The sequence below is a fragment of the Ambystoma mexicanum genome, chromosome 2p (genome assembly GCF_040938575.1).
Source record: "Ambystoma mexicanum isolate Mex_15411 chromosome 2p, UKY_AmexF1_1, whole genome shotgun sequence".
Lineage (NCBI taxonomy): Eukaryota > Metazoa > Chordata > Amphibia > Caudata > Ambystomatidae > Ambystoma > Ambystoma mexicanum.
In genome coordinates this window covers 989,095,589-989,122,412 of record NC_090923.1, presented here as the reverse complement: position 1 = coordinate 989,122,412, position 26,824 = coordinate 989,095,589, and the positions used below count along the sequence as shown (strand labels likewise).

Genomic DNA, 26,824 nt, shown 5'->3' with positions numbered 1-26,824 from the left:
TCATCACAGAATTTGCATCAGTGGTGTAGGGTAACCAGACGTCCTGGTTTTTGGTGCTCTGGTGAACCTACAGTGGTGGGAACGCCCATGGACATATCCACACAACAACCCCTTTAGAGTTACAATGTATATGCCCCGCTGTAAGAATATGCTCTTCTCCCAGAGAAGACGCCCCTGGCCACTATGAGTGAGAAAGTCAAGACAGGAGCTGGGAAACGGTCTGCAAAACAATAACAAATGTACCTCAGACAAACACGATTCGCAGTATCGTTCCTTTCTCCGTCGTCACAGCGTGGAACTGCCCAGGTAACAACTTACTCAAGTACTACGAAGTCGCTGTTCTTCTGGGGGTGAATAGGGTGGAATGTTTTTGCTAAAACATGCAAGTTTGGAAATGGGAACTGTCTGTGGAGTTGATGTGGAAACAAAAGAAAGACTATACTAGTTCATAAGTTAGCCTCATATAGTTGGAACGCTCAAAATTCCCTGAGGCGTAATAGTAATGCAGACAGAAAGCCTAGACTAGAGTATTTTTTTTGTTTAGATAATTACAGTGTAGTTCAAATAATGTTAATGCAGTCATTACTGCCCATTATTGATATATGAGAAAATGTGTACGTATATTTCATGACAAGCCTATCAAACAGAAAATGTTGCTTAAATTGATAGAAGCATTCTCACTTAAATATATAATCTTTTCGGTAAAAGAGTGTGCTGGTACGGCGTTCATGAATGAGCCAATCAGCACGCTATCCAGATGTCGGCTCTGGTAATGCTATACTTGATGTCCTCTTACGTGTTCAGATTTGGACGTTCGGCCATGTTTGTATGGGAGTGATTCAATTTGTCAGGTTATAGAATGGTGGTCGTACCACTTCGGCACCCGGAAGAAGTATTCGATGAGGTTGTCGACTTCTATCTGGCTTGAAGCACGTTTTTAAATTGGAGGTGGGCTCAACGGTCTGTGCTCGTGACGTATTTCCGCTCGCCAAACTGGTGTGATCAGAGCAGCGTACGCAAGCGCAGTTAGTCCGAACGAATCTCAACAGTAGTGCTTGCCTGCTTGGAGTACAGGGGGAAAGGTGAAACAAAGAAAGCCGGTGAGTAATGTAGAGTGCGGGAGATGTGTTTTATCTGTTCTGGGCAGCTTCGGATGGAGCGGTGGCAGAGACAAACTTATCGGACAGGGAGAACTTTTCTGTGTGTAGCGACTGCGTACGTAGTTATGAGAGCGACGCTCCCGTGGGTAAAGCAGTTCGAGCCCTCCAGAAATGTTTCCTTAGGCGTCGGCCGCCTATTTAGAAAAAAAAGTGCTAAACATTCCATACCGTTGCGTGTAATCTGTGTAGAAAGCTTTATATGGCCGTATTTAATTTGGCGCCTGCACCCAAGGTTGTAAAATGTGACTTCTAAAATTGGTGATAGGTGGGTGTGGCGGCGTTTATGCAGGGATAACGTAGAGGGTTAGACGGTGTTACAGTACGCATGATTGACGACGGGGCAAGTTTTAGTGCAAGCTGTGGAAAATCTGAAGTATCGGTGCGTCTCCGCCGTCAGTATCCGGATTGTAAAATCTTTTCATAAAAAAAGTCAAATATGTGGAAAGTTTGCAAATTAGTGCAGTGTACGGTATTTGCAGGGGGAAATTTGTGACGACAGTAAACGTATGTTAGGACGTCACTCAATGCTTACAATATGAAGCGAAACGAGTCAGCGCGCAATATATGTAATTTTATTGTGTTAATTATAAGTTATACAATTTTGGTGTAAAACTATTTTATTTTTTGCATTTTTAAAGCTCTTGCACAGCCTGGGGGCATCGAGGCGCTGTTACAGGATATTATTTGCGTATTTATAACGCGCTTAGTACCCAGAGGTTTCTAAGCGCGGGCCCGGGGATCGAACCTGTGTTGCTTCGTGACGCCTTGTTTCCAAGGCAGCACTTGCCAGAGCTGTTCTCCCGTGACAACTGTGAACCATTAGAAACGTATCTATTTTTAATGTTTAAAAACTAAAAATCTATGAATCCATATCAACATGTTATTCATAATCGGGCACTTCTTGCGGAAGGACCCGCATATTAATGCGCTTTAATCCTCCAAATAGTTGGCTGCCTCCATTTCGTTGGCTGACCCGGAAGAAAACGCATGTGTATCTTTCTAGGCAGGGGCACAGTTTAATCTGCACATTAAATTATCAGCCTTTTCAATTTCCGAAGTTTCCTGTTAACCCAGCTGCCATAAATCGTATCCTGCTCAGATTTACAGCATAACAGCTGCTTGTACTTTCTTTTTTAAAAAAAAAATACTCCACCTGGAAATAGGAAACGATGGACACAGGAGCCCTACCAGAGCACCTCAGTTGTGTTGTCCTACGCTACCACAAGGGCCCCGCCACATGAAGAATCTGTAATCACAGGGTTAGAAATTTAGCGCCTACTTCTATTTTGATAACCTGGTTGGCTTGAAACCAGGAGCTACTTTTGTCTCCACGTGCCAGTAGTTCCTGACATTAACTTTGAGTGTTTGAAAAGTGTTTAGTGACTGGCTGGACAGGTTTTCTCCTTACCTGGGAGTCGAGAAGTTCCTCTCACTGCAGGTTGCGTGGCCCCTTAAATTTGAAGATCTATTTAAAGAACATCTCCCGTGAACCGCTTCAGCCAAGTGTTTGGTGTCTGGAGGCTGAGCCACGGATTTCTTACACAACCAGCTCGATGCCCGGCATAAGGTATCGCATTACCTGTATATTGGGCTGTTTTTTTCTCCTTTTTTGTGGAACTACTTACGAGCATGGTGTAAATCGGAGGCCAGTACCAAACCACTTGTTGGAGGGGGGGTCCTCATTTAAAATCTATCGATAATTACCGTGAGGACTTACTAAAAGAGCGACTGCGGGCGACAGGCTGGCAGCTTTTGACCTTTGGGAGACATTCCAGCTCTTTGTGGGCGTGTACGGAACAGCGCTCCGAAATACTCGAGTGTCTATAAGTGCGACTATACATGCTACTTCACTTGTTAAGCGCAAACTATACAAGAAAGTAACTCGAGGAAGAGAAGTGTGAATCATATTAATAATCAATTCCCGAAAGAATGACTGCGGGAACTCTTCGCGTGGATATTAAGAACGTGTGAGCTAGACTGCGGATTGTGCGGCTTAACTACTAACTATTGGAGCGCTAGGCGTGGTTGCTAAACAGTGGAAGCTTAACGTGGAGTGTTTCGATCTTGTTTCACTCTTTAAGCGGGAAATAACTTAATGAAGAGTGGCTGTGGGCAAGGATCCCCAACACTAAGCACGCTGTAAAGGCTAATTTGTGATGTGTAAACTGCGTTTTATGAGTAAGGAATCGGAGCAAGAGAAACGAGTTCCACAGGTGGTTATTAGACTGCACATTCCACCCCTGGTTTATTACACGAATATGTGCAATTGAATTCCTATTCTTCAGGGACGTATACTGTAACAACCCAGAGGTGAATATTGTTCTAATTTGAGTTGATGGCAATATCTACAATTTTAAGTAACTACAGTACGATTTTTTTTGGTGATTGGACTTGTTCCTAGTGGTTTTACTACACACAAATAAACCGTTACCTTAAGTTGGGATTTTAACTGTAACCATTAGGCTGTGCTTTGTACTCATTAAAATATGTCCCCAGTGCGAACGAGACAAAGGCAGCATTCCACTGTAACAACAAAGTAATCGTCTGTTCATTCTGTGCGTGAATCTGGTAATAGCCTTATGACTTTAGCACCAAATGACGCTACAGATGCCGCCTTACAGCAGTACGTAATAAATGTGGTAACCGAGGAAGTTAGTGCAGACAGTTAACACTGACTTAATGCTGCACTGGGGTCAGAAAATAATACACCCCAGTAACGCTTTCAAGTGCCAGCTAAACACTGCTTTACACAGTGAAAAGTCAATGAAGTCGGTAAAATAAACTGAGAAATCGGCCAACGGACTGTAAGGAAAAGTAAATTACACTCGAGTATGGATCAACAGATATTGGCAGTTGAATTTCTACTCATGCCACAGGCTGGAAAGGAAATTTCCTTAGCAATTGCACTTCTAAAACTTTTAAATGAACAGACATTTGAAGGAACTGAAAGTTTGTTTATATTCTGTTTGATCTATTAGATGTTTGTATACATATCAAATGAAACTAATTGAACATAAGATGGAAAATGTGTAAAGTCCTTTTGTGACTAATTGCACACTAAATAATAAACGCGCGTTCGTGGCAATGCCAAACTGGTGGCTGGTAACAAGATCATTGCCCCCCTCAATCCAGGCTGAAATAACACCAGTCTCCTTCACAGTGGAGTTGCTCACCACTAGTAACGTGGCACGAGGCATAGAATTCGGTAGTCCTAGGCGTTTGCGCTATACACTAAGGTAGGCTGATGAGCCTATCGCTAGAATCTATTTCAGCTTTAATTTCCATCCTTGGTTGAACTATACGACAATATCAGGGATAAATGAAAGCACACACCATTATATTGAGTGAGTTGAATGTTGGCTTTGGATTGCCTCACCCAATTTCAATAGCTTGACCAGTTCGTTCTTCCACAAGTTGGGCGGGACTTTGTTTTTGACTTTTTTTTCAGTTAGTTGAGCTTCTCCCACATCTCCCCTTTGCTCAATCACTTCACGATTTTGGGCATGCCTATGGTTAGTTTAGTTTCCCTGTGGGGGCCTCGTGTGGCAGCACTAGATTTTAGTAGGAATTTTACAAAAACCCAAAATTCGTTGTAGTTGAAGGTTTTTAATTTCCATGCATAGATCAGTTGACCGAAGATGGGTCGACTAAAAGAGAATTCACCCTGTCCACTGAATCTGTTGGTTGTCTTCATGACCATCAGTCTGGCTTCAGAGCTGCCAGAAGAACGGCAACTGCTCTCATGAACATCGCGGAGACCTGCTCTCCAACCTCAATTCTAACACCCCTTGCGTCCTCATACTGCTTGATCTCTCTTCTGCTTTTGATACTGTCAACCATGCCATCCTGCACAACAGTCTCCGTGATAACCTGGGTATCACTGGTCAGGCTCTGGCATGGCTGACCCCTTTCCTCTCTGACGACGCCCCCAGGTCCAACTTGGGTCCTTACTCTCCTGTCTTCTACTCTACCTGTGGTGTCCCCCAGGGGCCTAACCTCTCTCCCAGGCTTTTCCACCAATACCTGGCACTCCTTGCCCACCGCATCGCCGCTCTGCTCCAACTTCCAGTGCTGTGCGGATGACACAGCTCATTTTCAGGGTACCCTCAGCCTCCTCCCTGTCCCTCATCTGACTGTCTGCTATCCAGGAGTGGTGTGCCGCCAGGGACCTCTGCCTTAATGCCAGCAAGACTGAGATTCTCCTCATCGGCACACCCGCTCCCTCCTTCCCTGTAGCTCTCTGGCCGGCCTCTCTTGGCCCTCCTCCTGCTCCCAGCTTTGAGGCTAAAAACCTGTCATTTTCGACTCCATGCTTTCCTTCTCTCCTCGCATCTGACGTCTCTAAGAAGTCACACTACCATCTGCACCTCCTCAGAGGTATTCTCCCTTCCCCCCCCCCCCCCCCCCCCCCCCCCACAGCAGCTCACGGTCTCCAGAGCTCTTGTTCTCTCTAGGCTGGACTATTGCAACAGCCTCTTTCTAAATGTGCCTGCTTCTACTCTCCGCCCTCTGCAATTTATCAAGAACAGGACTGCGAGACTTGTCCTTGGCCTCAAGGCCAGGGATCGTATCTCTCCAGGACTGCACAGGCTGCGGGGATTACATTCAAAACCCTCTGCATCGTCCACAGGGCCTTCTGGGGCCTCAATACCTTCAACTTTCTCTTCCTAAATATCTTCCTTCCTGATCTCTCCGCTCATCCACCTCCCCCAGGGTCATTCGCTTCTCCAAGAAACAAGTTGGTGGTAGATCTTTCTTTGAGGGAGGCTATTCCAGAGGGAGGCCCCACCCAAACTCGAGGAGAACCATCTCCAGTTCTGGAAGCACCTCAAAACCTCTTTGCTTCCGCCTTATCTCCCCCTCTCCTCTGCTGACCACCTGGTTGTTACCTGAACCTCACTGGCGACCTGGACACCCTCTGATCTCGGGCCCTGGTGCCCCCCCCCACCCCTGCTAGCATCACACACATGCATTGCCCACCTGGCAACCCACGCACTAGGGGACTGTTTCTGTATCCCTACAGTCCCCCTACCAGAGCCCTTGACACCTGATGTATGCACTTACCATTGCCACTTGTTGCCCGTATTTAGTATTATCATCTTCTTGTGTACAGCACTGTCCATTCCCATGCACTTGCGTGATCTGAATGAACCTGGCCTAATAGGATCGTTGTTCGTCCTCCCTTCGTTCCCCTCCCTTGCCTCGTCGCGCCTTGAAACACTTGTGTCTAGGTGCATTATAAATGCCATTTTACCCTTGTTTCAACGAAGCTGCAATGTTATTAGTTCCGAGGCACGTTGAGTTTGTATGGCATTATCCTCCAGATTTTTATGGAACATTCATGTGATCTTAAAGTTGGCTTCACTTATAGCATGGTCACTAGAGTAAAGATGACCAAAAATTGAGTGCCAAGGCAGTCATCCACAAAGATGTAGTCCAGTGTTGAGTTTGAAGCGCCATTAGTCCATCTATGGCTAATTGGGGCTGTAGAACGCAGGGCCTCATTTAGAGACCATAAACTCAAACCCTCTGGGGTTGCCAGCTAATAAACATTCCACTAATTATCATTCGAATTTGCACAATGCGCCATATCCAGTTATTTACAAAGATCAGCAGTCCGAGTTAAGTTCCAGAGTGGCTGGCGGAGTAAAAGTCCCAGAGTACCATATGTCTACTTGGTGCACAGACCCACCAGTTCAACACATAGCCCTGCATATCAAGGACGTTGTCCAAGATCCCCAGCCCGTTGTGCCAATAAACATTAACAAGTAATTCAAGGGGAGATTCTCTCCCTGCGTTAAAATGGGTAGTTGGCACACCCCTGAAATCAGTCTGTTACTTTTGGCTCCGGACAAGATTTAGTTACGGTTAACAATCCCCCTGAGGGACAGCCTCTCAGGCTTTGCACAGCTGACTGGCAGTTGATTACAAAGCCATCGAACGTGGGGGGGGGGCCTGCAACCGCCAGGTTTCTTGAAGAAAAATTGTGTGCAGTAGAGAGCTTTTTCCCTGAGAGCTGGGTCTGAGGAGTGTTCCCGGTTATGGTGCCAAAGCTGGAACCCTCTTCACATCCCAAGGTTAGCAAGTCAATGGTGCTAATACGAGACTTTAAAGAGCCACGCCAGGTTATTAGTTTCTGACTGGCACATTTTTTACTTCAGTTGCTCAATCCCTCAAATGGGCACGGAGGTGTTTTTCTTAGATATTGGGGTTGAAATTGGTATTCATGTAGCAGGAGCTGATATCCTGGCTGCATGCGAGTCGAAAACCATGCGTCTAAGCAGACATTCCACAATTGCTGAAAACGACTCTAGGTATTTATTTAGCGAGTTAAATACATTTGATGTAAATATTAGTCATCAGAACTTGGGCACTAAAATGATCATCCAAGAAAGGTGGGGCACATTGTACTCAAGTCTTCTGCACATTACACAAGATTTGTTCCACATTTTTGAAAATGTGCGTAGCTACAGTGAAGAGCTGGGGGTGGGGAAAATGAGATTAGCAGGAGCACCAAAGCAAATTATGCTCAAGATAGCTTGAGGTAGCGAATATGTCAAATCACAAATTGGTACTGAAGCGTGGAACATGTTACTGGCTCTGGGGGACCTGTGTAACACCATATTAAACAGTCCAAACTTGCATATTCATTAATAACTCCAAGGCAGCCTTCGTGACCATATGCCCACTGATGTTGCTCTGCAAAGGTGGTCTTTAGGAGCCCATTTTCCCTGTCCATTAGGTGCTAAAGTCATAACCTTTCAAATACTATTGGAGAATTTTTGGAAACTGAAGAATAGCATATGGGTTCTTCTGTACTGGTAGCGGCCATTTCCTGCATTTTAAACATGCACTTTGGAGCTATTCTAAAGCGATGCATTTTTGTTTACTTTTGCTTTAGATATATGGAGGGGAACACTTCAGAGAATTTGTTCTTGGAGTTAAAAGTTTACTGGAAGGCTTTTGTACATCGTGCTTTTCTTATCTTTACACAAAAGCATACTAATATCAAGCATTCTGCACTTTTTTTTCTCTTCAGTTTTGCCTCCTTTAAAGCCCAGATTTAGGTCCCATTGGAGCCATTGGTAATATTTCCTAGATGTACTAAAAAGGGGGAGGGTGCCTTCTGGAATTAAAATATTTGCTTCTAGATTGCAGGTTCCTGCTGCCTCTTCCTTACATCCCCTTTCGCTGTATTTTGATCTGAGTCATCTGGTTTGATTTGGTGTGGGTAGGAATCTACTAGTTTTGAGGTGCTGTAATTGGGTACAAAAACCTTCTGTAACGTGTTAAAACCAAGTCTTTGTGGCATTACTCGGCATTAGGGCAGAGTTCCCCCAAATTATTTTAATCTGGGAGTGTAGTGAACAGTGTGGGGCATAATCTTGGCAATGTTCACATGGCCCAAAACTGCAAAGAATGATGGGGGTTCTTGCTCCGGCTTTTAACGTTTACCCAAGCACATTCCAGAGTTACAAAATTGGGTTTTCAGGACCCTCCCTGGCATATTACTTCACTGGTGCGTATATACCACCCTGCTCACTTTAGTCATTGTTCATTAAACCACATGTGCAAAATGCTACATCCCCAGATCAGTGCAGTCCTCAGTCACGATTCTGAAGCTCACATTTTATGACGACCCGATTATGGCCCCTACTACTAGTAAGTGGAAATCCATGTTTTAATGCTACACTGCATTTTATTAGTTTGTCCATGTTTCCTGTAATGTTATCATTAATGCACGAAGGTGCAAAAAGGCCCTGCTTACTTGAAGTCTGCTCACACGGACAGTGGCTGCATGTAGATTCACCTCACTGCATGACGTTTTTGGGAAGGGGGGGGTGGCTATGCTTTCTAAACGCCATTTACAAAAACTCATTGGTTGTCGTAATCCAGGGGGGACACATGATGCGCACTTATGGTCGGGTGGATGTGAAAGTAATGGCAAGACATTGCCCTCCCTGCAAACCAGTTGTCGGTATGCAATGTTTAGGAGAACTTGAATATACTCAACTTTTGCTTCTTGGAGAGGATCATTTGGGCATTCACCAGGGCGTTACAGAATTAATGCTCTGATTACTTACTGGTAATCTTCATTACTCCTAGTCCTACTCTTCCTCGTCACAGTACTTACTTCATGAGGCCCCTGCCTCCGACACAGGACCTTCTTCTATGTCTTTAAATTCCTATAACTCCTCCCCCACATCCACGTCACTCAGTTTCATATTACCAAGCCAGAGCATGGGACCTTCCCCACAGGGAGGGTGAGGAGGATCGTCAGTACTGTGACGAGGAAGAGTAGGACTAGGAGTAATGAAGATTACCAGTAAGTAATCAGAGCATTAATTCTGTAACCCTTGCCAGGGTGCAAACCCAACAAACTGGGAACCACTCGATAACCTCGGCATAATACCGTCTGGTCCTGGAGCTTTTCTGCCCCTAGCTGCCGTCAGTGAGGCAACACCCTCTTCTGAAAATGGTGCACAGACAACGGCAGGAGCACCAATCCCTGTACTAGGGATCCCAGCCTGTGATGAATTAAGAAGCCTGGGAAATGGGAGCTTGATTATGTAACTTCATTGTTGGCACTGAATTTTGACCCATGTCGCTACCATCCTCCCATATTATTTCGACCATTTGGTGCCCACTGGCTTTCTGTGTGGTCAGCTTTTCTTTATGCATGGACTTTTGTATCCCAGCTTTAAAGCGGAGTTCCCCCTGCCTTCGGGGCCCTGAACCTAGATTCCTTACACTCAGAATCAAACCATGGTGCCTCAACTCTCTTCTGAACCAGGTACTCAATGCAATGATTTGCCTGTTTAATCTCTGTGCTAACAGCTTGAATGTGCCAATTATTTTCCTCTGGAATAAGCATAGCGAATTTTACGGGGCCAATATCTAAACTATTTAACATGGTTTCACTCAGTACCTTAAGATTGTTCTTAAATCCGGGCAGGTGTGATTGTCTACAATTAGATTACTAGATCCTGTTGACTGGAATTTTCCACGCAACCTCTTGGGGATTATGATCGCTCTACGACCAACTACAACTGTGAAAGCTTCAATGTGTTTGTATGCACAATAATTTGCCAGCCTGTAATATTCCTCAGCACTATAGTCCCGATGAATGAACGTTGCCTTCAGAGGGTTGTCTTCCATTCAACCAGGCTTGTTTCATGAAGTCATTCATCAAATGTCCTGTGGCATCTTGTTTTGGGGGAAATGGACTACGGCCCAGAATTCCAATTCCGCATACCTTATCTAGAGTGACCTGGTCTTCCTTTGCCCCTAGTTTAGCCTTAAAATCTGCCAATATCGGGCAGCTGAAGTCTTTATTGTGAGACAGGAAATTTGAGTACCTCTGGTAATTTCTAGCTCTCCTTTGGGTGAGTATAATGCAGAGTTTCTCACCTAGCCTTAATTTGATATCTTGAATTTAAAACATTCTTTATCGGAAGCGTCTCTCCACTTTATAACAAAGACTCTTAGGAATCAAGGTAGCAAGATCCACAATTGGACAATCTGGGCCTAATTGTCTTGCAACAGCTAAGAACACTTGGAACTCGTTCAAATATTTTAATAGACAGCTCATCAACCATGTTTCCTGTATGCAAATTGCATTGCTCTTTTAGCCATGATACCCATTAAATCCGGACACCTTCTAGCTAATTATCTTTAAACAATTATTTTGCTTTGGGGGCCTACTCCCACAACTAGCGGCAAGGTGATTATTAGGGCAGGTTTGGGTAATAGCCATACGCTGACTCGCACGCCTGTCCTGAAATTATGCTTTGAATTGGCATACAGGTGGGGGAGAGAGTTTGTCTCAGATTCAGCCTTGGGTTGGCCTATGAGACTATCACTGGGAGAGGTGGAGAGAATATTACCGTGGGGTTGTAGATTGGTTTTCACTTCAATATTGAATAATCCTGTATGATCTAGCCATGTATCGTGCAAATTACATGAGTTATGCTGTCTTAGTACACCTCAATACCCTTGTGTGACAATGGTTCACTACAATTAATTACACAGGCCCTAAAAGATGGGCTCTTCACCCCGAACCTGACATTATACCCTCTACGGAATGTAGTAGGATAGAATCTGCGTAACAGTAAAAATAAAAGATCTTGCACTCCCAGGATTTTACCTAGACCCTTTTTTTTTTAAATAGGAGTTATTTCCATGTGCAAGGCCCTTGAAACCACCTATGCTGATCTGGTTCCTCCAACTCTCCAGCAAATCATATGTATTTTGCACTGTCACATTATGATCCTCCAATCTTCCAGTTCGCTGTACACCACGCATGCTGACTCCCAATTGTGCCCACTGCGCTATTTGCTGGTATAAAATAGTCTTGGCACACTCTTTGCATTCATTCGGTCCAGATTTTTCACTCGTCCGGACTTTTCAGTGTTGGTCAGACAGGATCAATTGGCACTGAAACAGATTTGTCTACTTTCCTCACCTCTTTGTGAGGCCATGTCCCTCGTGGGTGCACCATCTTTCCCTTTGGTTAACCAACTTCCTCCGCTGTTTCAGTGTCAACCAATTTTGGAATGATGGCCAAGCATTTCTTTCCGTACAGCATCCCCTGCATGTTGCTCTTGTATTGACCGCAGTTCCCTACTCTGATCGGGAAACATTGCGTTCAGATTAGCTTGCCACTACACCAGCTGGCTATAGCTCGGCCTTGGCTGTACCATGTTTATTAGTGCTATATGCTCCCATCTCTTCATCCAGGTGATGAGAAGAATGGGAATGATTGTCTAAACTTTCCACTACTTCAGTCTGAGATCCTGTCGGGTTGATGATCGCATAAAGGTTGCATCTCACTCACTGACTGGATACTGCTCCCTCTCAGCAGACCACACCTACGTCCTTACAACAGTTGGTTTAGGTCGGGGCTAGATTGTCCATTCAGTCTCTGACTCTGCTAATAGTTTGCCATACTTTCTGCAACCTTCTGTTGCGGTGCACCCTCCACATGTTAACACAATAAGTTAGGGGCTGAGTTATAATATGGCAGTTACTTCGTTTTTAACACAAACTGGTTTTGGAGCATTACATTTTGTACAACGGAGCTATCCTTGGGGACAGGGTGTGCTTCTAACCATCGATGGTGCTCTCCCTAGGATGACTGATGAGCCGCCTATGTAAAAGGAAAAGGGGAGAAATCTGTCACTACTCTACAGTATGCAGTCCATCTAGCATATAAAACATCCACCTAAAAACCTACAATGGTAGTTAGGGGTGTCACGGTATTAGTTTTATGACGGCACGATAACCTTCTTGCCAAATGGCGGTATATCATGGTTATCGCGGTATAGCAGGTGGAGTTAACCAATCTTAACAAATATTTTCTAAAAAGGTCATAAATTGTCAGATTTATCATCACAAACAAAACCAGGCACCCAGGGCCAGAATTGGGCTTTTCAACATAGTTTCCACTGAAATGCCACCCCTTGCTTCCACCAAACACGTGTGGAGAGGAGGACGAGGGGAGGGAGCCCTGCTGCGACTGGCAAAGCAAACTGAATAGCTTAAGTGGTCATTTAGGCTTTTAGCTCCCCCACTTGCTAATGGTGAAGATGAACATTTGCCATCTTTATAACCTGCATGCCACAGATCAATGAAGGCTGATGGTAGTATACCATTGTGTGCATACACACACAAACACGCACATGCACGCTCTCTTTACATTACAGCCTTTAGTTTACTTGAGGGCCAAAAGGTGTTTAGTAAACACGAACATCTTACCCTTTGGTATGGCAGAAGGGAATACCCACAGATGAGTGAATTTCGCAGTGTGACTTATTATATGTAAATTCAATGATAGAACCACGGAAATCCCCCATTGTCATATGTTTAGCAAACATTATCCATTATAAATATATAAACCCAAAGCCGCCAACCCAAAGTAAACCCTTTTCCTTCTTGGCACTGTATGTATTCTTCCTATTGCTAACGTACTGATTTTGTGTCAGGCACGTGTGGTTTATGGAATGGCATTAAAAACTGCTCCAACTGATACTGCTTGGCAGATGAGATGGCACATCCAACAGTGCAAGACCAAGACTGCGCAGCACTTGCTTACTGCAGCCTTTCCAAATCAGATTGAAAAGCACACTTAACCGTATAAAAGGTATACCGGTATAAACAATGACGGTTATTATTGTTCAATTAAGTGGTTCACGTTATCTTTAACGGTATACCGTTATACCGTTACATCCCTAATGGTGTCAACCATGCAGGATACGGAGCATCAATGTGTCTGCTTTTTCATGCACCAAGCATCAGACATTTCTTTTAGGGGCTACTATAGCCCTTGTTTGTTCACCTACAAAGCAATGTTATTGGAGCATTTGTTTGGCTGCCAGTCGGTGTTTAAAAATTCCTTTCAGTGGGAGCAGTCTCTATAGTGCACAGAATCTTGTCAATCGTTCCTTTTTCATTCAACTCCTATGATGCAGGATTCCTTTCCCTTAGCTTCACAATCCGGCCAAAGACTTTCAACTGTACAGAGGATTTTACAAGACCCCTGTATGACCACTTTGAATCTATTCCTTGCCTTTCCCCGGGCCTTCTGGTTCTGGTAGTTTTAAATCTGGTAATTGCCCAGAGTTCTCTTTAGTGAGCAGCCATGTGGTGCCAGACTTTTCTGTTGCTGGTTTTACCCCTTCTAGCATCAATAGTTTATGCTTTCACAGTTCAATTAGCCGTTTGATAATTTTCGTTCAGTTTGGTCTCTTACTGACTCCCGTGGTCTGCTTGGCTTTCTTTCTCTTTGGAGTCAAGGTTGGTACCGCAGAGACGGGTGTCTGTCCCTGGCTTGGTTATCAGCGGAGGAGGGTCTTGTGTATTGATATCTGCTACAACACACGCTGGCTGTTCACGGTCTTACAATTCCTTCTGGGCAAGGTCGCTTCTCTCGTCACCCTCTCGGTATGTGCCGTCTTTCTCCTCTTGAACTGCCATGCTGAGTTGGCTCTCACGTCGTGCAGTCTGCCTTGCTCGTCGTTGGGTAAAAATTTGTGCAGTCACACTGTGAGACTACAGAAGACTTATCTGCTTGGTATTAGGTAACCCGCCTTTTGGTATAGGTCTGCATATTACACAAGCTGGTAGTGTGACTGGCCTATCTCAAGAGGGGCCAATGTGAGTTGTAGAGCTGTACAGATGAAATCCTCCAATACAAGTAACGCTTGCATTCAAGATTTCAGTTCTAAATCAGTTTTAGTAAAGCTTTCTTTAAAAAGGCAGCTGTCGAGCAACTTATTACTTTTCAAAATTAATAAAGCTGGGGAATACTTTGGAGATGCTAATACTTTCTCCTATCTAAAATGACTTCATTAACGAGGATAGTATTGCATTCATATATAACCGAATACTTTTTAGACTCTTGAAAGGAAGGATTATGGAAAACTAGAAAGGTTAGAACATTTATGTGAGGACAATTTGGAGGATTCAATGAAATCTGGCCTTTCCCAGCCGCGAATGTGTAAACACATTTCAACCTATGAAGGACAATAAATGCCTCAATGGACTCAAAGGTGCCTTTTAGGGAGCTAGGAGAGCCAAAGTCAGATACTTCAGAGTAATCGCAGAAGGCGCACAAGCTGTTAAGCCTGCGCAAAGGGAGTTGAAATTAACTCTGAGTTAAGCAAGTCTCAAGTGAGGCCACACAATTTAAGGCAAGAAGGACAGTACCTCATCCCCGAGTACCGCTGGTTAGAAGAAAGGTGGTCCAGCTGGATTAATCTTGCTACAGCCAAGCAGACCCTGGTTACTGAGCCTCAGCCGTGGGGACAAGAGGGAGCCCATCTGGAGGGCTCTTGCGGCAGTACTTGGGAAGTTGGTTGGTAGCTACAGGCTCTTAGATTCAGCGGCACTTCAGTTTCAGCACTTCGCAAACAGCACTGATGCAGAAGGAATATCTCTGGTTGGACTTTCCTTGCTCCCTCGGTGCTGGACTCAGGTGAGGGTACTCTGGGTCGGGATTTCCTACTTCTGGAATGTCCTTGTGAGTCTCCTGTAGCTTTTGGCTGAATTCACTCGGATCCCTGGCATTGGGTCGGGATAGCACCAAAAGTCTCTGGGTTAGTTGGTCCCACTGACCCAATGGAAGAAGTTGTCCTGCCTGGAGCTTCTTTCAATTCGAAAAAAGTCAGCGCAGCAGCAGGGCTTCACTGGTTATTCAAGGTTCAGATGTTTCTTCCAGTGGCAGACTCTGCCTCTAGCCCCAAAACCCTCGCCTATTAAGCACTTTTCCCATTCATTCACAGCCTATGCTGTCAATCGCACAGAAGGGTGGCTGTCCTTTCATGACAACCAGCCGGCCAATCCGGACAAGTTTTGTTCAGACACCCCCTAGAGGCAGGATAGGGGAGTTTCGGGGTGGACTTCAGGGCTGTAGCTCACCAAAGGCAAAACTCACAAAGGGGTAAAATCAACGCACAGAGTGAAAGCCAAGACCGACCTCACAAACATAAAATGGCAAAAGACGGGTTATTTTGACAATATGGACACCCCTGGGTGCTGTACTGCAGCGAGGGTTCAGCCTATGGTAGAAAAGCACAATGGTAGTAAAATGTAAACCACAGCCAACAGTAAGTAGTAAAAGTAACAAAAAAGGTTACATGAGAAAGTAGGATAAGGGGCTATTGGGTAACCGGCACTCCACATAAAATGGTGTGTGCTGGGCCTACCAAGATAAAAGGTAATATCAATTTCACCATGCTATTCTTGGGAACAGTAGTTCACCCTTGCTATTCTTGGGATCAGTAGTTCACCCAAGAAAAGGTATTTAAACATTGAGAGGAATGACTTCTCAGGGACACTGCACTGAAGGTACTGTCACCATGCAAAAAGTAGATGCTTATGGAGTTTGTCAGACTCCAAAAAATAGTGAACATAAAATCCTAATCTGGGGAAGATGCACGAGTGAGTGAGAAAAAGGTCCCACTCTGCAGTTAAAAAGTCCTGTCCAGCAAAAGAGCTGGGGTCTCTAAGGTTGAATGGAATTAGCACAGAAATGAAAATTCTCCTTAGTCGTATTGCGCTTTTGTGCTCCACCGTTTATCCCTGTGGGGAAGGGCTGTCGGCTGTGTGCGGTTCTGGCCAATTGTTTGCCTGACCCTGGTGTTGGGGAAGTCAGTAAATGGCCTGAGTGTTAGTCAGTTGTAATATGTGAGTGTTCGCGTCGGAAAAGGGTGGGGGTGACTGCTACATGGTATGTTGGGGGTGAAAGTGTCCTAAGAAGGGGATACCATGTCTCACTTGTCGGTGCCCTACTTCCACTCCCCGAGGACTCCTTATCCAGGTGATCCTCCCTTACTGGTGCACCCCCAGGAACTGGATCCAATAGTGATGGCCCGTGTCTTGGCCACCTAGATACCAGACTCCCAGGGACTAGGAAGCCACCTTCAGGTTTCTCTCACTAGCCAGTGGCGAGTGCAAATTTTGCACCCTGTAGAAATAAGTTGTAGTTCAATCTTGTATGCGAAGTTGGCCACAAATGGAAATCCGTACCTACGAGTGCAGTTGTAAATATTGATACGTTCACGGTGATGTGTGGACTAAAATGCAATGGCAAGGACTAATCTCAAATTTAATTACTATTTACTGCTCGTTGCACCAGAAGTTGGAAGGAGTAGAATCCAGAGCCATCTTGTTGAAATGCAAGTCCAAGAGGTACTGTGGTGGAAGGTAATTCTGCTATTCAGGCTATAGATCATGTAGGCATGTCCAGTGTTGTGGAGACCTACCTTTTTACAATGTATCTCATGCCCAGTTAAATATGGTATAAATTGTTAACCTTTATAGTTGAGGCGCTTGCGTTATACGAGCTGGGGGTAGATCTGTCTTCGGCTGGGGCCTCCCTCTGAACAACCTCCCTGCCTTTCTAAAGCTTGAGGAGAACCATCTCTGATTCCGTAAACACCTCAAGAACTTCCTCTTTGCTTCTGCCTTTGCCCGTGTACCTTCCCACCCTCCCACACACTGGCTCTGGGCCACCAATTGCACTGGGGTCTGTTTATGTACTCGTACAGCCCCCCCCTCCTTTTTTTTTTTTTTTTTTTTTTTTTTGTTCCTGCACTTATCAGACCTACCCTGTCTGCTGCTTTAAACCCAGCACTTGCCACTTGCTGGCTGCACTACCACGGTTTGTTGGCTTAGGGATTTATTTTTTTGTTTCTCCTTTTGCTCCGCACTTTACACTTCTCCCCCTTCCATGCACTTTTCCCCTCCCCTCGCCCATGCACTTGAGCATTCTCAATGTCACTGGGCCTAGTAAGATCGTTGTTTTGTTCTCCCCTGTTCCCCTCCGTTGTCTTGTCGCGCTCTGAAACACTTGTGTAGGAGCGCGATATCAAAAAGAAGTTAAGACAAGACATATTTTAGTGATTGCATGGTTTTCTGGAAGTCTTGTTGCACTTTGTTTTTTTTTTTTTTTAAGTAGCACTTCGTGATGAATTACTTGGGCTTCTCGGCAGTCTACAGTCTAGCAATGGGTGGTTTAATTACCCAATGTAATAGTACATAATGTATCGACCTAGGAAGAGCCGGGACAGCTGTGGGCATTCAAACCTACGTCCTGTGGGGTGAACAGATATTTGAAACTGAGCTATGTTGACTTATGCTGAAGACTTTGCTGTTCATGTGCAGTGCATTTTTTTTCCCTAGGCCCATACTGCTTTGGTTTAACTTTTTAGTTCTCATCTGTCTCTTATGGAATTTGTAAATCGTTTACAGATCGATTTGTCACATTTTGAGTACTCTTAAAGATGGGTAGGCCTAGTGGGGAGGCACGTGTATATTTCAAACAGGCAGAGTAAAATGTGGTGGAGTATTGGGTGGACTGGTATACTAATGACTACTTGTGCCTGTTGCATTAAGTCAGTGTCTCAAAGCAGCCTGTGGGTGGGAAGAAATTGATGAAATGATTCTGCAACATGCATTGTTCACTTGAAAGGTGCTTCAGTCTGAACTATAAATAACTTTCAAAAGACATCTCGTGGGGGGTTTTACCCTCCATAGCCATGCCACATTCTCACACACGCTACTCAAAGCAGCTTTCTGTGAGAATCTTGCTGTGTACTTGCAAAACCCTGTTATATATATATATATATATATGACTCAACAGCACTTTGCACGTCCCTCTCCACATCCCATTTCTAATATTTTAGCCACCCACCCCCCATCCATGTACTAAATCTGGTCTGAAGCCCATGGGTTGTCCCTAGACTATATAGGGAAATGGTACGGTCATCCGAGACAGGCGTGGTTACATTGGCAATATAGCTGTAGCATTCTGAATACTGAGGGGGAATTCATCCAACAAACATTGTGCAGCGAGCACAGCTGTGGTATTGATTTTTTTTTTTTTTTTTTCTTGACAGTACAGAATTCACCACCATGTCTACCTCGCAGAAACACCGGGACTTCGTGGCAGAGCCAATGGGAGACAAATCTGTTCAGTGTCTTGCTGGCATTGGCGACACATTGGGAAGTAGACTGGAAGAGAAAGGCTTCGATAAGGTATGCTGGTTTATTCACAAGGTGTGAATGTTGGATAATCCAGCATTTGTGCGTGCCTTTTATTAGGCACTTGTCCTACCAGTTCTGGAGTACAAATCTGTGCGTAAAATTCCAACTATTTTCTTCCCAAAAAAGGTTAACGAATAAGCGTGTCTATAGTCGTTTTAGCCTAACTGCTTACAGAAACAAATTATCTGATGTAACCTTCACAGCAGTGGATAAACCATGTTTAGGTTTTTCTTTGGAGTGACTATCAAAACTGGGGGGAACCAATGCATTTGTTGAAGCGCTATGATGTGCCATTCAATGGACAACGCCCAATAGTTTCAGTACCCATCTACTATTAGCTGCAGGGAAGCTCGCTCGTTTATTGCACAGCCATGCTGTGAAGGTCCTCTGGAGTAGTTTTTTTTTTCAGTGCATGTTGCTGATGTACTTGTGCCATTCTCTAAACTGCGATCAAAATGTCTGAATTATCAGGAATGTGTAATTCAAGATGATCTGTGCAGGTTCATTATCCACACAAAGGGCAGTGACCGTGTCTACCAAAGGCCTCCAAAAACCAAAGGGCTGTAAGTAAGTGGTTATCTACAAACCATGCAAGCAGTGGCTTTAAAACAAAGAATTGAATGCTTACAATTGTTGCCACGTTCATGTTAAATTTTTACCACAATTGCAGAGTTTCCAATACTATTTGTCTTGTCCTAAATCTGAAGCCTTATTTATCTGCACTAAGTGTCTAGAATATGGCTTGGGGAAGATTCTACTCCCTTTAGGAGGAAACCTGACAACTGCCATAGTCTGCTTACTAGAACTGGAAGACTCATACTCTAGCTGCAAAAGCTCATGGTTGAAAATGCCATCAAGGACCCAGCTCTGCAGTGCCAAGGGTAAAAATAATTAAGCTGAGCAGCGGACAAAAATGCAAGCATGCGGTACCTTCAGATGATGCTTCCACTGAAACGTAGACTGAGCTAGCTCTGGTAGTTGAATCCAGGCATAGGTGTGTAGCATATGGCTGCTGACATAACGCTTTCTTCCTGTCTGCTATGTTCCCCATGATTCTTTATTTGTTGCAGCACCACCTCGAGGACGTGCACGGGCCTGCTATGGTGCCTTGTGACCACAACGTAGTTAATGACTATTGAGCGATCTGTGGCGGCAGTTTGGGTTTAAGGCAAGTGCTGTAAACATTGTTGCCACTTTTCTGGGTGAACACCTTTGAGTTTCCTTAATTTGGTAATGTAGGTTTCTGGCCTGGCTATAGCGCTGAGACTGCCCACTGTGCAAATCAACGCTTTACTTGTGCTTTTGGGGATATGCCTGTCTGGGCTCCTGGATCTCTGCACCTTTAAACACAGTGAAAATCTTGGGCACACCCACGAGGAGGCTGTGATCTAGATTCTCTAGATTGGTTGGATGTCGCTCTTTCCTGCCCCACATTCTTTTTCAGATTGCCCCGCCCCTTATTTTTCCATTACATGCAGGGTGTCTTGGCCGTCATCCACGGTTAACATTCACATGGAGTCTGGGGGGCGGGGGCGCTGATGGATCTGGTTGTCTTACGTGTCTCCCTCTGCCAGAACACTGCCACACAAGTCTATCTTTAAACGTTTTTCCTTAAGCTGATTTTACTGTCTGTGAAGCAGTTTCAGTGCCATAGTGGTTTGGATGGCTTGTTACAATTTTTTTTTTTAAGGTTTCTTTCTGTTTTTGTATAATTCATTAATTCATAAATACATTGCCTTGAAGGTCTCGTGTTAGTTACCATGCAGAAGAAATGCATTCCTTCAGTGGCCAGTCTGAAAGCGCCAGGAGGCTTATCCGCTGACCCATGTGTTCTCCCCGCAGGCCACGTCTGCTGGATCCTGCTGCTTCTCTGAAGGAATAACATGAACGTGCCTGCTCACTGTCCCCCTACCCCACGGTCTACCCATCCTAACCCCCACCCAACCCACTACTTGCTTCCCCATTTCACTGCACATTCTGCCGACTTTAACCAAACGCTCCTCCTGACAGGTTGAGTTCAGGGAAAGTGTCCAGGCAGGATTTCTTTTTGGATGAGAAGTGGGAAATTGGTTTCAGTGCATACATTTCAGTGCAGTAGCTACAGGGAAATTGGGTACCGGGGTCTTCGGCATTGCTGTCACCCGTCAAGGCACAGAAGCTGGATTCTAATTGACTGTGTGGGGGGGGGTGGGGCTTGCTGTCTAAGCCACCCATTGTCAATGTTTTTAAAGGATTAACGTTAGATCAGTCTGCATCAATAAATGCAAAATAGGAGGTACACAACCAACGGGTTCTTGAAACCACCCTCCTTCGTTCTCAGGATCGACCTGCCCTACAACCTGGGACACCCTCCCATGGTGGTCCCAGAAATCATTTTCCCCACACTTTCGATGTTTCAGCCCCTGTTCTTGTAGACTAGCCTTTCCATCTCGATTCACCCATCCATAATGGATTTCCATTTGGCCAGGGAGGGAGCATCCTCTGAGCCCTACACTGTAACGGTGGCTTCAGGACCCAGCAGCATTCGCAATCTTGGCCCCACGAACACGGGTGGCCAAACCGCTCAGGAGTCAGCAAGTCGGTGCAGCAGGCTTTCCAACAGCACCCCACTGAAAATCAGCAGTTAATTGTCCATGCAAAGGATCTTTATAGGATCTGTCTTGGGCATGCCAGCATTTTGTTACTCACTTCATTGTGGCGAGCCACGCGCCACCACCTCAGGCTTACAGTGCCGCAGGAGATAGCCACTGCACCCCTGAGCCAGTTCATGTTTAAAAACTTGATCTTCATCTCACCCATGTTTGAGAATTTGCCAATCCATCGCCTCACCTTCATTGACACGTGTATCCTATAGACTCCATGCCCATGTCATGCAGTTTCAAATAACCTACCCCAACTCACCCTATACTTCCACACCCGACCAGCATCTGTCTCCATCCCAAAAAAAGTGTACCCCTTAAGACCTACGACACCCTGTCAAAATCTAGGCAACCACCCATACTGCGACCTAACCTAAATGCCAACGTGGCTTCACACTAAATTAGAGACAAAGAAATGACTCTGCCACTCGTCCCCAAAAACCCCTTCGCAGCCCTCCCTTCCCACAACAGTATCACTAGCCCCTTCGCCCCAGAAGTCCATGGTGGCAGCCACATCTTGTTCTGTGGCAATTTTTCTGCAGCCTTCTCACAATCCTGCATATCATGTCCAGTCCCCATGGTGCTCGAATATCAAAGTTCCAGCTCGCTGTGAATTTAGTAGTGTCCACAATAACCACTCTGTGAAAGTTGCACTTAGAAGGGCGCCCAATACCCCCTCTGTGAAATTTAGAAGTGTACCCAATTACCCAATAACCTCTGTGAGAGTTACATTTAGAAGTGTGCCCAATAGCCCCTCTGGTAAACTGAATTTAGAAATGTTCCCAATAGCCTCGCTGGAAAATTGAATTTAGATATGGGCCCAATATCCTCTGTGAAAGCTGCATTTAGAAAGTATGCCCAATAGCCACGCTTTGAAATTTGTATTTAGAAGTGCTACCAATAGCATCTGTGAAAGTTGATTATAGAAGTGTATCCAATAGACATTCTGGAAAGTGGCATTTAGAAGTTTGACCAATAGCCTCTCTGAAAACTTGAATTTAGAAGTGTGCCCAGTAGATGCTCTGTGAAAATTGTATTTAGAAGTATACCCAATAGCCTCTGTGAGAGTTACATTTAGAAGTGTGCCAAATAGCCTCTCTGATAAATTGAATTCAGAAGTGTACCCAATTGCTTCTGTGTGGAAAATTGTACCTAGAAGTTTCGCCCAGTAGCCTCTCTGGGAAAGTTGCATTTAGAAGTTTGCACATTGAAAAAGCATACAACCCATCATATCACACCACCACGCTTACTCTCTCCTTTACATCACCACTCAACTAGAACACAGAGATACTATGACACCATTCGGTATAACTGTTCTCATACGAACATCCGCCGCTTACTACACATCATTCTATGTAAACACTGCTGGTCTCACACCCCCAGCCAGGCGTTTTCCTCAGGCCTAACGCAGCCACATCCGTTCCGGATAAATCCTGCCAGAACGAACACATTCTCCTGATCTCTCAACCACCACACCTACCGATAAGAAGCAGCTATTACACAAGTACCGCACGAGCTGCACACATATCCGGTGCTCACACGCACCTTTTGACTCTCCCTACTCTCTCTACTGATCTGAACTGCGGTTCCCAAGGGCGTTCAACCTACCAGCGCCTTCAGACCATACCAATGGTATATAAGGCGCTATATAAGTGCAAAATAACATAACATAACATCTCATCAATGCCCATTCTTTCCCTGGATCACTTGGCTCCAGATGCCTAGTCCCTCCCCTGAGCTTGGGGTAATGTGATTTGAAGCTTGCAAGTCCAAGGATTCTCTTCTCCTTTCGGTGCACTTCCAAACCTCGTGTCTATCCTATCCAGCCAGTCCCAAGCGCTCTCGCCGTACTGAAGAACCCACTTCACAGCTTGTGCTTCACCCCTTTGTATGATTCTTTGTCTCTACTTTTCTTGTCAAGTCTGGAAATTAGACTTTCATAATGCTCACATCAACCAGACCAACCTTCCTTGCCTTCTGAAGTATGGCATCCTTGGCTCTGAAGTTCAAGGGGCGCGCTAATGCAACCCTTGGGAACGCTCCAGGTGGAGGGGGTCAAGCGGTTACCCGGTGCACCCTTTCCACTGAGAAACGACCAGAGTCGCTTCTTATAAAACTCTCGACTTTTCATGTCTGAGTACAATTGCATGAAGTCTCTCTTCGCTTCCCCTGGCAAACACACTTTGTACATTGTTCCTTCGTGATCCACCTTCCGCCTCCTCCGCGTGCTTTGAGTTTCGTGGAGGAACTCTGCAAATACCATACCTGCTGCTTCACCACAGAAAGCTTCTCCTTCAATGTCGATGTGGTTGTGTGCCTCCTTTGTTTCTGACACCTTTCTTATATTGGCCCTTATTTCACCAATTTCGTTCTCAAGCACGATCCGTCTGCTTCTGGTTTCGTACAACATTAGCAGCAAGGGTTTGCCTGCCTCCTGCTTGTGCCTCCTAGCGGGTGCAGCCACCTCCTCCCTGCTTGCTTTGATTTGTGCCCCTTTGCTGATATCCCTTTAGGGGGTGCATAGTTGTCCATAGTCTTGGCCTGTGCCATCCTCCTATGTCTGCACCCTGACATCCCGATGCCTGCCGAACTGTACCAGTGGGCCCATGATTACTGAAGGTGTGCCCTACCTGGGCCAGTAGCACAAGCCCTCTCTAGTCTCCCAGCTGTCGCACTGTCAACAGAGGTCTGCTGTGTTTGTATGTGCGAGAGGGGGGGGGGGTTGGTTCATCCCAACCAGTTGGCCACACAGCCAATGCAGCGATCTTACACCCATGCTCCTGCCCCTGGTGTCCAGCATCCTTGCCCCTCAACCAGTTGCTGCCCTTCCTCGGTGGAGGAATGGCTATCCTCGTCCTTAATGATTTGGTTGTCACCTACACCAACTATGCAGATGACGCCCAAATCCCCATTACAGGCTCCTACGATGTAGACCCCAAACTACTAAAATATACCAAACATTTCAGGTGTGGATGGCTATCCACGGCCTCTGTCTTGATGACAATAAGTTAATTACAAGTGTTAAAAGAGTGCACTAGGAGCGGCATGTAACCTCCTGAGAGCTAACCATATCTCGGGCGCAATGCCCATTGGCTTCCAGTGCAGGGCAGAATCGCATTCCAAACACTAGCTATTACACATGTGTCTTTCAAACTTTTTGGTGTCTACTTTTTCACTGAACAGTCATGCTGGCTGATATTTGCCCCAAGCAACTTGGTCCAGAGATGTGCAACTCCCAGAAGCCTCCCATCCCAATAGCTACTACATGATCTGCTGTCCATCCAAGATGTTAAATGACGCAACATTGCTCAGTCTTACATCTTGGCTCCTGAGATCTGTTTTCAGCCACCTGAACATAAGTGAGAATTAAATGTTCCTGCCCGTAGAGGCAATAGTAACTAGTGGGGAAACATGCACAAAGATGGCGATTGTGCTGCAACTGGCTTGCTCCGGTACTGTCAGCCACATGAGATACTGTCATACTAAATTGGTCTGAGTTGCACAGTTATCCAGTTATCCATCACAGTACACCTGGCTGCTATTAAAAGGCATATGAGAAGGCCAGGGCAGGAGTTGCTGTTCACAGCCACTGCAGTGAAGGTGTTCTGGGTGGAGGAGGGAAGGTGAGGTGAGTTGTTTCCACCTATTCTGACTTTCCTCTAGCATGGTAAATTGGTGCCACAGGCAGGGCTCGGAGGCAACAAGCAAGACGGCATAGAGCAACACTGGTTTGTATCCTGGGCCCACACTTAAAGAATGGTCTCTGATATGGAGCGCGTTTGTAAAGATGGATTAATAACTTCATGTGAGGCCTAAGCTAATGGGTGCAGTTTGTAGAAAGGGATTTCTGTTTGCAAACCTGTTCATCACAGGATCCCGTATTGAAATTTCAGCGGGATAGTGATTCCACGAATACGCCTTGCTATTTTCAGGTGAGTTGAAGCATTCCACTGCCAATGTTCTTTCAGAACCCTGACCTATTATCAGATTGTTGCATATGATGGATGCCAAAGGTGTGCTACATTTTTTACTTCTGTTTTTATGTAACCGGAATAATGGGAATGAGTTTCAAAGCAAGGTATAACCACGTGCATTGTGGTTTGCACCAAGTCCTGCCAGGACAAAGTGAAAGGGCTGAATAACCACTTTCCACGAGAGGAAAAGTATTTGTATAGCGCAACTAAACCCTGGGGTAATTGGGCGCATTTGACTTGTATAGCAACATAACTTACGGAAGGTTACACATGTGTGCCATAGTAGAGGATAGTACATTGGAAACCATGAAGGACCGGGTTACAATGTGGTGCGCAACAAGGTTACAACTGACTAGGTTACAGATTGGTCAGCCACTGCATGCAAGTATCATGTTATTTCTGAGTTGTAAGCCATACATTCACCTTGGATCTGAACGACCAGAATGATACAGCGGCTCTAATTATCATGGGAAGTGCGTTCCAGCATTTTGCTGCTAGCACAGGGAAGCTAGCTCCCACTACCGGTTTCAGATTGAACTTGGTAATGTTTAGTTGGTGCATATAAGGGTCTTGTTGGGCTATGTCTAGAGAATTTGTCTGATAGAGTGGGGCTGTCAGCGAGAGGCATATTTAAGTAATGACTAGAGATCGTAGTTTGATTGTCACTGATAGGGAGCCAGTGAATTTCCTTACTGATTGTGTGGGCCTTGCGAGGAAGATTAAGGGCACATCTAAGGGCATTGTTCTTTAGTCTGTTCACGTTGTGATTGGTGGAGCCAAGGAAGAGTGTATTGCAGTAGTCTGGACAATATCAATGCTCTAGACAGGGTGAGGCAGCTAGTGGTTGATAAAAATGGCTTTCAGGCATTGATAAGTTTGTTCGTATAGGCTGTGGAGGAAATAGTGGCGTTTATTTGTTTTTTGAGGGAGTGTGGATTTGAGATGCACACCCAGCGTTTTGACTTCTTTTGAGACTTGTATGATATTGCCATCGATAAGACTGGGACCCGACTATGAGCAGTTCCGTTTTATCGTCGTTTAAGCAGAGGCTATGTGTGGCCATACATGCTTGAATTTCAAGGTATATTTCATTTAGTTTTGCAACATCTTTCTCATAGCGCCCAGTGAGTGTAATAAGGATCTGGGTATCTTCAGCATAGTTTGAATATGTGACCCCCAGATCGTCAAGACGGTCAAAGAGGAGCTTGGTAAAGATGTTGTAAAGCGTAGGGGAAGTACAGGATCCTTGGGGTAATCCACATTGGATTGGGACAGGGTCGGTCGAGGGTGCGAAACCCTGGTCGATCTGTCGCACAGGAGGGACTGAATCCAATTGGTGGCATTCTGGGAGAATGCGGCAGCCGAAGAGGTGTTTGGAGAGAATTTGGTGGTCTACTAAGTTGAAAGCTGCAGACAGATCCAACAGGAGCAAGATGGGTAGGTTGCCTTTGTCTTTGGCTTCATCCATTTGGATTTTTAGGTCCAAGCGGGCTGTTTCAGTCCC

General features: G+C 45.3%; 2 protein-coding genes across 4 annotated transcripts in view; one reads left to right on the top strand and one right to left on the bottom strand.

Moving 5' to 3' along the window:
- Positions 1–435, bottom strand: part of EIF1AD (eukaryotic translation initiation factor 1A domain containing) — a 505,590-nt gene extending 505,155 nt beyond the window's left edge. The window contains exon 1 of one of the 2 annotated variants that reach the window (XM_069644800.1): positions 244–435. The gene's annotated coding sequence lies outside the window, so the exon portion shown is untranslated. The remainder of the gene's footprint in view (positions 1–243) is intronic. The other variant, XM_069644799.1, reaches the window with a different exon arrangement.
- A 527-nt stretch (positions 436–962) lies between these two features.
- BANF1 (barrier to autointegration nuclear assembly factor 1) overlaps positions 963–26,824 on the top strand; it is a 61,605-nt gene continuing 35,743 nt past the window's right edge. Inside the window, exons 1-2 of one of the 2 annotated variants that reach the window (XM_069644802.1) lie at positions 963–1,100; positions 18,565–18,698. In XM_069644802.1, the coding sequence (XP_069500903.1) occupies positions 18,576–18,698 (123 nt within the window). In that variant the 5' untranslated portion in view covers positions 963–1,100; positions 18,565–18,575. Of the gene's footprint in view, positions 1,101–18,559; positions 18,699–26,824 lie in introns of both variants that reach the window. The other variant, XM_069644801.1, reaches the window with a different exon arrangement.